The 12371-nt window shown below is 34.5% G+C and overlaps 1 protein-coding gene across 5 annotated transcripts; it reads left to right on the forward strand.

The window, feature by feature from the left end:
• Positions 1-377: 377 nt before the first annotated feature.
• On the forward strand, positions 378-10425 carry LOC120282441 (two-component response regulator ORR21-like). 5 transcript variants are annotated; one of them, XM_039289259.1, is made up of 6 exons: positions 378-788; positions 2090-2242; positions 2325-2723; positions 2858-2934; positions 3756-4964; positions 10028-10425. In XM_039289259.1, exons 1-5 carry the CDS (start codon positions 605-607, stop codon positions 4962-4964), a joined length of 2022 nt encoding a protein of 673 aa, XP_039145193.1. In that variant the 5' UTR covers positions 378-604; the 3' UTR covers positions 10028-10425. The 5 variants fall into 5 exon arrangements, with proteins under 5 accessions (XP_039145193.1, XP_039145192.1, XP_039145190.1 ...); XM_039289258.1 differs by having other exon boundaries at positions 10031-10425; XM_039289256.1 differs by having other exon boundaries at positions 3756-4960.
• Positions 10426-12371: the final 1946 nt, after the last annotated feature.

The following is a 12371-nucleotide window of genomic DNA, read 5'->3' on the forward strand; positions in this document are numbered from 1 at the left end:
CTAGCAAATAGTGGGCCAACCCAAATAAGGACATAAACAAAACGTCTTAAAAGACTCCCAACTCAATGAGTATATCACCCGCAAGGCTCCAAACACCAATAAAGATCCGTTTATCACTTAACCACGTGTCTACCTCCCATTTGACCAACTTTTTCGCCATTCCCATCCAATCACTTGACACCACGTGTACGGTGAGGGTGGTCAGCTTCATCCTAATCCATCTCGATGATTTCCATCCCCTGTTGGGCCTCACACAGCGGACACGAAATCCAATAGATCTCAACCGTTGAAATCATCGCGGTGGTTGCTGATGATCTCTAGGCGATTTGGACGGTGTTGATAGGCCGACAGCAACGGCCCTGTTATAGTTCAGACAGCGTGACCCCTTCTCTTCTCGACTGGTCCTTCTCCACTGCCGCAATCTCTCTCTCGACTCGTGGCCAAGCTTTCGCTTTTGCCCGCCATCGCTGACCTAGATCTACCCCCAATTTCTTCGTAGATTGGCCGTGAAGAGGGTTGAGATCCAGTAAGGATTTATGGAGGCAGCTGTGAGGTGTGGCGGCTGAGAGGATTTGCTGAGGTTTTTGGGTTTCTGGAGGTGTTTATGGCCATGCAGAAGCCGGCGGTGGCGCCGGTGTTTGGTGTGGCTGGGGGTTATGGATCTTGTAAGGTGGAGGAGGCTGTTTCGCCGGATAGGTTCCCGGCGGGGTTAAGGGTTCTTGTGGTGGATGATGATGTGACTTGTTTGAGGATTTTGGAGCAGATGCTCCAGAAATGCCTTTATCGAGGTGAGTTCGTTGGTGATGGATTGAGTTTTTGATCTTGGTTTTTCTTTGCTGCTGCTTGTTGATCAATTAAGCAAGAAAATGGGAGTTTGTAGTTGATTTGTGTCTTTGTGTGGTTTTGCCATAGTTTAGAGCATCTTTGAGAGACTTCATGCTCAATTTTAGTGATTTTTCATCTTGGTTAGATGGAGAATTTGCAAGGTAGAGAGTGATGTGAGGGGAGGAGAAGTGGATCAATGCTGTTGTTTTTGTTCTGTTGGTTATAAATTGGTGAAGATAGGAATTGGACTAATCTAAGATAGGCTTCTCCTTGTCCTGGCTGGATAATTTGACAGTGATTTTAGAACTTTTGAGTTGCTGTGAGATACCTGATGGATTAATTATGGAGAGCTATTTGTTTTGGTTTTGATATGCTTTCTAACAAAATTTTCCATTTAAATCATTGAATTCTAAAAACTATTTTTCTTGGGTTGGCCAATTTTGCCTTGCTAACCATCTCCCAGATTCATCATTGGCTGCTCTGTGGTCTTAATTTATTGACCAAAAATCCTCTTGGGCTTATAGTCCATGAACCCAATCTCATCTGAAGGTATGTGGGATAATTTGTGAAAGTTGTGTGGTCCAATATAATATTTCCATATGAATGATGAATAATACTATATGTCTTTTTCTTTTCAAGGCTGACATTACTGTTTTTTAACATACTTCTCTTGCTTTCTCTGCCTTTATGTGATGTGTATTATAATTTAGATTTATAATATTTGATGTTTTGGTTTATTTTCTTATTTTTGTTGTTTTGATTAAAGTGGCAAGCTACTATTTTAGTTGATTAAATTATTAACCTATTCTTATTTGATGGCATGTAAAAGAGAAAAACTTAAATTTGTTATGCTTTCGAAATTAGTTTGTGGCATTCCTACATATGGAATCTTGTCTGAATTAATGCTAGTTTCAAGAGTATTTTATGAAGCTAAACACTGATCCTTTTGTTTATTATCAGTTGAGTAAAGCCCAATCATATTATTGGTCCACAATATATTTGTTTTCATTTTATTCACATAGTATTCTACTATCTCTTTGCATGACAGCTCTGATGAAGTCCAAAATATCTGTTTTCCATTGAAACTGTGAAGATTTGAATTCTAGATTCCTTTCTGTGCCTTGTTTTGTGAGATTATTTGTCATGGTTATGGAAGCATTGTTAGTTGACATGGTCAATTTCTAATTTTATAAAAACTGGCATTCTATTTCTTTTGCATTAACCTTTCTTCACCCAATGTCATGCGGAGATTTTTACTCTGCAGTTACAATTTGCTGTCGGGCTGCAAAAGCTTTATCTCTTCTTCGGGAGAGGAAGGGTGGTTTTGATGTGGTAATTAGTGATGTTCATATGCCTGATATGGATGGATTTAAGCTACTTGAGCACGTTGGCCTTGAAATGGACCTTCCTGTCATAAGTGAGTAAATTTGTGTCTAAATTTATCTGTTTTGTCCGCGGTTCTGAGAATAATCCAACTTGTAAATGTGTTTAATTTCTAGTGATGTCTGCGGATGGGAGCACAAATGCTGTGATGAAAGGAATAAAGCATGGGGCCTGTGATTATTTGATCAAACCTGTACGAATGGAAGAGCTGAAGAATATATGGCAACATGTGCTCAGAAAAAAGTGGAACGAAAATAAAGAAATGGAAAATTCAAGCAGCCTGGAAGATCCTGAACATAAAAGACGAACCACAGATGAAGCTGAATATGCTTCTTCTGTGAATGATGGAACAGATGGTACTTGGAAACCTCAAAAGAAAAAGAGAGATGCTAAAGAAGAAGATGATGGTGAACTGGATAGTGATGATCCTGCTGCATCAAAAAAACCTCGTGTTGTGTGGTCGGTGGAACTCCATCAACAGTTTGTCAATGCTGTAAACCAACTTGGAATTGATAGTAAGACTTATGAATCATCTCCCCCATTCTGCTTTATAACACGATATATATTTCAGTTTTGAGTTTGTAATGAAAGGAAGTATATGGATATGAAATGCCAATAATAATCTATGCATGCACAAACTTTTTTGCAGAGGCTGTTCCCAAGAGAATTCTTGAGTTGATGAATGTGCCTGGTTTAACGAGGGAAAATGTAGCAAGCCATCTACAGGTCCAATTCTGTACTTCATCTGATATTTTTTGGATAGGTTTGGCAATCTTGAAGATTTTAGATTTGCAAATGATTCCTTCCTTAATTACTTTTATAAATCACCTGTTAAACATGGTACATACTTTTATAATACACATTGTCATTAGGTTCTTGAACATTAGTAGTCATGTACAACTAATGCAAAAAATGTGATTCCGGGGCCAAAAAAATCTCCTATCCATATGTTCTAATATAGGTTGCGATTAGCAGAGTCATGGCCTATTAGGCCACATTTGGAGTTTGATATATGAATGCCTTTGGAGCATATAGGATGTTGTTCAGATATGCTGCAGTGTGTTTCCTACTTTAAGTTGTAGAGTAATTGTGGTACTTGAGAAAGTTGATACTTGGCAGTGGATTTCTTCTCATAAAATCATACGCTGCTCATATCTCCACATTTGATTAACTTGTGATAATCTCAGTCTTGGCTTGTTTCTCTCTAAATGGAGGTACAATTGGAAGTGTTCTGACATCTACTAAGAATTTATGGCAAAGACTCATTACTGGTTTGCAAGTTAATTCTGTACAAATTTGGGCAGGTACACTCTAATGCCACAGTTGTTAGGGGGTTGGCATTTTTTTACACAATTCAAAATTTCACATAGTTGTATATGTTAATCATAGTTCAGTCTTTTGATAGGGAGTATTTTTTGATCAAGCACTTGTTTTTTTCTTACATCAAGATTAAGCAAACAACATTGTTTTTACGGCGTTCTATTTATTTACTTGTCTGTTGAAATGTGTTACCTCTTGAATTATATGACAAGAGTTTTATTTTTCAGCAATTTGATAACAATGTGCAGAAATTCAGACTGTACTTAAAAAGGTTGAGTGGAGTAACCCAACCCAGCTCCTTCTGTGCTCCGCTAGAATCAAATGCTAAAGTTGGTCCACTAGGCAGACTTGATCTCCAAGCACTGGCGGCTACAGGACAAATTCCTCCACAGACTCTTGCTGCTTTGCATGCTGAGCTCATGCGGCGCCCCTCCGACAGCTTAGTTTTGCCGGCAATGGATCACCAAGTTCTACTACAAGCTTCAGCTAAAGGACCCAAGTGCATTCCTTTTGATCATGATGTGGCAGCTGGGCAGTCTGTGTTAAAATGTCAATCAAACACATCTAAGCAGTTTCCTCAATCTAGTATATCTTTTGAGAGCATGTCTTCTGGTCTTATGGGTTGGTCATCTAGTCACCCTGGTATGTCAGGTTGTGCCAACAACATTGAAGGAGTAAACAACATTCAGAATAGTAATATTCTAGCACAGATGTTACAACAGCAGCAACAACAACAGCCATTTCCGGTGCTATCAGAACCCCATCATGCAATTAATGTCCAACCTTCCTGTCTTGTCTTTCCTTCTCAGTCAGTAAATGGTTTCCAGACAGGGAACATTCCCATTCCTGTAAATAGTAGTACAAACAGTGTTGGGGGCCTTTCTGATACATCTACCAATTTTCAGGTAGGAAGAACTTCTGTTTGCAGTGAAAGCGCCAACTTAAATAGCAGCAATATGGTTGTAGGCTATAATCATCCTTCATTCCAATCAAATAGTATATCATTAATTGCCAGACAAGTCTCAGATGAGGAACTTAAGGGTGATGGAGTGTTGAACTCATACTCAATGGCAGGATCTATTCCCTCTGTATTTCAGAACCCACCTGTGAATTTTGGTCCTTCCACTAGAATGCCTGGTCTTGCTCCTAATATGTGCACTCCAAGCTATGGGACAAAGACTGGAACATTGCCTGAGCATGCAGTTGGGAGAAATCTTGGTTTTGTTGGTAAAGGTACTTGCATTCCTAGTCGGTTTGCAGTGGATGACATTGAATCATCAACGAATGATGTCAGACAACGGAGTACATGCACTTTTGATGATGCAGAAGTTGTGAAACAAGAGCTCAATTTGGATTTTCTGGATGACATTAAAACTGGAAACCCTGTGTTGCCACATTTTCCTCAAAGTGGTTTCACAGGTGTCCTATCCAAGTAGGTAATGGTTCATGCTCTGCACTTGACTTGATTTCATTCTCAAAATATGCATAAATTTCCTATGCTTTACTTTCTATCACTTAAATCTAATCATGCATTAACTATTTTATAAGAAAGAAATCTCATTTGGGTTTGTTTAGATTATTTCATGGAGATGGAAAGAAATAGATTATTGGCCGTAATTAGTGAGCAATGCCCATTTTCTTTTAAAATTTTATGCAAAACTCTCCTTGTAATCTGTAGGAGAATACCACGATGGCTTTGGAAATTGTTATGTATCTCGCCCATTAGATGAATTTTTAATTTATGGGAGTTTGATTTGGGGAGTTATCTAAGGTAAACCTTATTATTAATAATATTATTAGTAGTAGTAGTCATTCGTAGTAGTCATTCTCAGGAATAATTTTTGATTGCATGTTATCGCATACTTCATTTGAAGAAAAACATTCACTTTTTTTTTTCCCGTGCATCTATTAAACAACTTAGACTTGTGATCTTCTCTAACTTTGATGTTATATGGTTAATTCTGAGTGTAGTAATTTCACTGTTCCTTTCTCAATTTTACTTTTAAGTTCATTGGGTTATTGCTCACCCCTAGCCTTCACTATTATATAGTGTTTGGATTCAAAAGTCAAAGGGAAAGTAAGGGAAAAGAAAAGACGGATTCAACCCTTGTTTGGATAGACAAATTTTATGGAGGAAAGAAAAGGAGAGTTCTGATAAACCTTGTTTGGTTACGGAAGGGAAAAGAAAGGACATATAATAATATGATTTACCAATTATACCCTTATTATTAAATAAAAACTACTTATTTCTATTTAAACACATGCATTATGAATATCTCAAATACATTCACACTTTAAGCATAGTTTTTTAATAAATATTAAAATTTATCATTATTATTTTGATTTTGATTTTTATGCTTTAATTTTGCCTCTTCTCAAATACCACCATTTATTTTTCTTTTGAAAGTATATAATACATTATTTAAAGATCAATTTCTCCTATAACTCTATAGGATCATCACAAGATCACTTTATCATATTGTTAGTAAATCTATTCTGATATTTTAATTCATAGCATAACAATTATGTTGAATTAAATAGTTATTAGTTTTTTTTTCTCACTTAAAGAAAATTTTAATTTTATTTGTACTTTAAATAAAATTTGGATATCAAAGAATTCTATTGAGATAAATTCTTCTAAGGATGAATTGACAAATAAAAAACACAACATAAACAAACATATAAACTAATAAGCAAATAAAAAACAAGGATCTGTGATGAGTGCCATGTGAATACTTGATTAAAATAAAATTAGATTGAAAAAAGTAAAAGAAAAAACTTATGAAGTGGCATTATGTAATTAATTTTAAAAAGGAAGGGTATTAAGGTCTCTTAAAAAAAATTAAAATTTTTAGGAGGTTCTTCCTCCCCGGCACCCCAAATGGGGGGCCAGAAAAAGTACGGTTTCGGAGGGCCAGAGTTAACCCTTTCTTTCCCTTAGTGAAATTAAAAATATCTATCCAAACGAGGGAATGATCAACTCTGACCCTCAAAAACCCTCGCTTTACATTTCTCGCCGGCCCTCAATCCAAACATAGCATTAAGTTATTCTATTTAAATATAACTTTTTTTAAATTTTTTTATATGAATTCTCTTTTTCTTTTTGAAAGCGTGCTAGTGCCATTGTTTTTGTTTTTGTTTTTGCTTTTTTCCTGAAAGTTGCACAGAATGTTGTATGAATGCTTGACCTCTCTCTTGGAGAGTTAGTTTCACCAACTTATTTATATTGTTTGTTGTTTAGAGAGAAGTTGACTTCTTAAATATCATGAGACAATCAGATTGTCCTATTTGAGTTATAAAAAGAACTATATGCTACTTATTTTCCTTGAGTTCAGTGAGAAAAGGGTGGTACCTTTAGCAAGCATGAGAAAGCCCTAAATGTCAGGAGGTCCAGAATGGTTATATGTACAAATGATTTGTTAAGATCCTATTGATGTTCTTATGCGTACAAATTGTAGCATTTGTGCTTTTGAATAATTGGATGAAAAGATTTGTAGACCACAATAACGAACCATAACTGCATATGTTGATTAGCATACCTTAGATATTTCCAAAACAATTTATCTGAGGGACCCTTATCTAATATATTAAGCTTATATATTTTTAAAATTACCATACTCACCTATGTATCCTTAAAAATATTTTATTTGCATTCCCTTAGTCCTTGCCGTATTTCCTCCTCAAAACTTAAGTTTGGTTTTCATTTTATGTAATTTTTCAGTAGATATAAAATTATTGAATTGTTAAATAACCTAAATTGTAATTTTCGCTTGAAAAATTAAGGATATGAGAAATATGAGATGAAGTTGTAGTTTCATTGCTTATATGATAGAAGCAAATACTGGAGGTTGTTGAGGTTATCGAGGAAAATTTATTACTTTTGTGGGTTCATAGGTGAATAGGATTTAAGTGGTATATTACCAAATAATCCTTTAGGTGCCCTTTAGGCGTTGTTTACTTTGGCTCAAAATACCTTGGGTAAGGTGGGTTGGGGGTTGGTTGTTTGAATTTGTTTGAGGGGGAAAGCTTTTATTTGAAGTCACAACGCTATAATTTCATTAATAGTAATCACCTGTAAATATTTAGGATAATACTTCTATGTTCTAATTAATTAAGTGGTTGTTAATACTAATAGTTTGATTATAGATTGATAAACTTGTTTTGTCACTTATATATTCAAATTTTGAAAAAGAAGTAGTGAGATTGGGGGGTTATCTAAACCCCAAGCAAGGAGTTTGGTTGGAGGTAGTGGGTCAGGTTATCCCTCAATGAAATACCACATTACTGAATATAATTTGTCTAGTTGATTATGGAAAAAGAGCACTATTTTTGAATTGAAACAAATAGGTCTTTGTCGTATTAGGATTGAATGGATGGATAAGAGGGGCCAGAAATCGAAAAGATCATATCCAGTTATTGTGAAAGGCAACTGGGTCTTGTCATTTGCCATGAATTTTTGAGATATGATCGTCTTGATATGGAATATTCGAAATATCAAATGATTCGTCCCTTGGAGTAAAAGTGTGAAAGCAAGTCAAGATTTTCAGAAATCATTAAGTAACTTGATCGTTGGAGCTAGAAAAATTTGGAGTGTTCTGCATCTAAATCATGTTCTTCTCCTATTATACAAATAAAATTGCAGAATGGCGTAATCATATGCTGCTTTGAATTTAATAACCAGTCTAAATTTTCAAAAATGAGTTGGTAACTTGACCACTGGAGCAAAAAAAGGTTGAGCATTTAGACTTATATTCTTCTTGTAGACTTGAATACATTTGCAGAATGGCTTAACGATTTGCAGCTCTGAGCTTGTTAATCTAACATACATAATTTATGAAGATTGACGGGATATAAAGTGATGAATATGAATAACTAAGAGTGTTGAAGAAGCACTACAATTGGTTTTGGTGTGTCTGCTTTAACTGGGATGTTGTGGCTTGGTGAGCTTTTATGAATATGGTAGTTGTTCTTATGTTGAAAAAGATGTACAGTAAAATTCCGTTTATTCCCCTTCTCTACTATTAATCAAGATGAAAACCTGAACAATAATATACCATTTAGAGAGGAACAAAGCAATGCCCAAAATTCCTCCAGAAATGAAGGTTATTATAGTTTTCTTTAGAAATCATTTGTATAACAACAGATACTGGTGTATGGAAGATTCCTTTCTGATGTCTATGGAAGATGTAATTGAGTAAGGTGAAGAAAAAGAAACTGATCAGGTACCAAATGATGCTTGAAGAAGTTGATGTACCCAGGCAATCGAGTGAGGTGAAGAAAAAGGAATGGATCAGGTACCAAATGATGCTTAGAGAAGCTGATGTACCAGGGTACTAACTATTCAAGGTGGGAACTGGGCCCCATTCAGAACAAGTTGATAAAAATCAGAAATAAATATAAAGGCTTTTACATGCCTGACAACTTCAACATTATAATTAGCACTTAAAAGAGCTGCTATTTTAAGTCATGCAGCCTATAAGTATTGGGATTACATCAGTCATTTTTTTCTTGGCGTTTTTGTCATGCAATATCTTTCTGCAGGTGCTTTGGTTAAAGATGTGAACTGATTCTAAAAGTCATGCATTACCTATGTTTCTCGTGGATCTGTTTCTTTAGTCATGTTAATATGTTTCATATGTATTCTCTATAAAAAAAATATAAATTACCATACAGATGTTTTTTTCTATTAAGTTGATTTTTATGGAATTTATGGGAAAATGAATAAGATGCCAATATGGGTTTGGGGAACTTTGTGATAGGATGGTGAACCCACTGCCAGAAAATTTCACCTTTTTCAGAAGTTTACAAATGTAATTTTGACCCCATTGGGTTTTAATGATGGCTAGACAATCTATTTGTTGATAATATTACAGAGTTTGTGCAGGAAATGGTTTTAATTAACCATATTCAGTTACCAAATGATGCTTGTATTACAGTCTCGTTTTAATTAACCTTGTCTGTTCTTAGTTTATTCCAGAATGAGCCAAACTTGTTCTTCATGTTCTTATTTAAAATTTGGTGTGAGTAAATCATTGGGATCTTCAAAGCTAGTTTTGAATTGGTTGTGATCCAAATTACCTGTCCATATTTTATCAATGAATCCCAAACATTGTATTCTACTTCTTGACATGCAGTTCTTTAGTTAGGTAAATTTAGTAATGGGCATCTATACTGACATTTGTTTTTAAGGATGTTGTCTTTGGTGTTTTATGCAATGATGCTTCTTGAACTGCTTAGGTGATAGTTGGACAAAGTCTTTTCTATAATCATGTAAACATAACTTTATAATCATGCAGCATGGTGTCTGGACAGTTATTTTCTCAAGTGTTATTCTATATAATCAGTGGCTAAAACTGGTGTTCGTTTTTCCACAAACAATTTTGAATGACAATTGGATTGCCTTCGTAGCCTTGAACTCTACATAGAACATAGCTTCGTCTGATAGTATGAAAGTCTGCTCCATTATTGATTAAGAATTTGCTTGACTGAACATGTTTAGCAGGGATGCTTAGCAGAATACATGAATCTCGACGTCTATTCGTGGACAGCATCAATCAACAGCAACCACGCCACATTGGTATGATACAATTTCATGTTTTCTGCAGCAGTTGCCTTCATCTTGGCATCATGTAAAGTTTATGGTATCAGAATATGTGTTACTGATGCTCAGGGTTAAGTTACCTGCTCTTGATAATAGATGATATTCTGCATTCTCTAAAGCTTATTTCACATTGATGGCAGGAAGAATGATATGTTTGTCTTGTTGTAATATAATCACTTTGTATGCTTGAATATGTTGTTAAAAATATAAGTATGGAATTACATGTGCTTAATCTGTAATCTGAATGAAATCTAGCAATTTAAAACAGGTGTTTTTGCTGCTGAGTGTTGTAATAATCTGGTCAAGGTGCCAAGTCAATATGCCTCTTTATTCTTTCTCTCAGGAATCTCAAATGTAAACTTAGGCCTTAAGGCACCTCATTACACTTTGTTTCTTTTGCTTTTGTTTTTGTTGTTGAAGAGAATATGCATGAGATGGGGGACCTGTTAATGATGTGTTGCCTCTTTGTTGTTAAATCACTGGTTGTCACTTTTGTTTCATTGCTTTTGTTTTTTGTTCTTAAAATAATAAAAAATATTTGTTTTTGTTTTAAATTATGTAACTTTATTTGTTTTAGTCCATCTATTTAATGTAGATTTATGCAAATGTGTCACATTTCTTGGTACATGCTACTGCATTTAATGATGAGGTTGAAGGTTAATAAATAAATTTATATAGTTTAAAACGAAAATGAATATTTTTTATTTTAAAAACTAAATAATTACATACTTTATGTGCTCCTAGTGGTTTTCAAAGAAATAAAATAATGCGAAATATCAATTTAAAGAATATTATGAATGTTTATTCTTTTTATTTATTTATCATTCAAATGAGATGCTCTGTTTTTCTTTTTGGGTACAAGGCAAGCATTTGTATATATATATATATATATATATATTTCTACATTTAAGTATTTTACCTTTTCCTTTTATTTTATTTTTAGTAAGTTTTCATAACATGTTCTTTTAACAACACATTGATATTAATTATAAAAACAATGTTATTTCTTAAAATGATAAACAATCATTTGATAACAACTCCTTTGAAAACTCCTACTCTATACAAGAAGACATTATTCTATATTTAAAGAAATCATATAAAATTATCATTATATATATATATATTTATTTATTTATTTTTTAAAAAATGTAAATACAGAGTAGAAGAAATTTTACCCACAATATTTTACCAAATTGACCTTCCGCTGGAATTGCACTCAGGATTTCCACTCTCAAACAAGTAACAAAATAAATTTAAATTATTTATCTTAAACTCCACAGTATTATTATCACATGGGGAAATACTAAAAAAGAAATTTCCCAAATAAAAAAAAAGTTACCGTTGGATTCATGTTCCTCACTTCGCTGAGTTGACTCGTCTTCATTGACTAACAAGACCAGTGAGTCTTCGCTCGTGACGCTACAGTTATCCGTACTGCCTTCTTTTTTGCTCTCATTGGTACTTTAGCTTCCAAAATTCCAACAATGAAAAAGATGACAACCATGGCCACAATTATGCTTCCCCCTCCACTCTTCTCCTTTGCTTGATTCCCTTTCCAAACCCTCTGTTTCTGTTGGTGGAGAAGCTGGATGTGGTGGGAGTTTTTCTTCACTTGGTCTTGTTGTTAAATTTGTTGATGGATTGTTGTTTGTTGTTGTTACTGTTGTTGTGATTTTCTTGTTAGTTGGTTTTGGACCTTTGGTTCATAACTTGGTTAGTTCTTTCATGATGATTTTGAAGTTTTAATTTTGCCTTCTTCCTTTTTAGCTCTGATTGAATTTTAGTGCTTACTTGAAGTGGGAATATTGAAGGAAACTGGATGATTTGATGGTTTAAGTTTCTCATTCTGTTTTGGCATGCACTAGTTTTGTCATTTAGCTTCAAGACAAATGGTCGGGGAGATGATTGGGGCTTCATGTTTATGCTTGCTTTCTTGTAGATTTTTTTCCCTGTATCATTGCTTCATATTTTAGTTCTGATTAAATATTATTCTTGATTGAGAGTGGAATTATGAAATGTTAAAAGAAAACCTGACAATTTCAAAGGTTATTCATGGTACTTTGGCCTGCTGTGATTTTCTGTGAAGCTGCCTTTTTTAACTAGGCTTCCGTGGTGTTTTGTTCTGCAGTGGTTTTCTATGAAATATACCTACCTTACATAGTTTCAAGAGAAATGGTTGGGAAGACAATTAGGGTTTCTGGATTTCCTATTGACGTTACTGCAAATGAGGTAAGGGTCTTTT

Source organism: Dioscorea cayenensis, chromosome 18 (genome assembly GCF_009730915.1).
Source record: "Dioscorea cayenensis subsp. rotundata cultivar TDr96_F1 chromosome 18, TDr96_F1_v2_PseudoChromosome.rev07_lg8_w22 25.fasta, whole genome shotgun sequence".
NCBI lineage: Eukaryota > Viridiplantae > Streptophyta > Magnoliopsida > Dioscoreales > Dioscoreaceae > Dioscorea > Dioscorea cayenensis.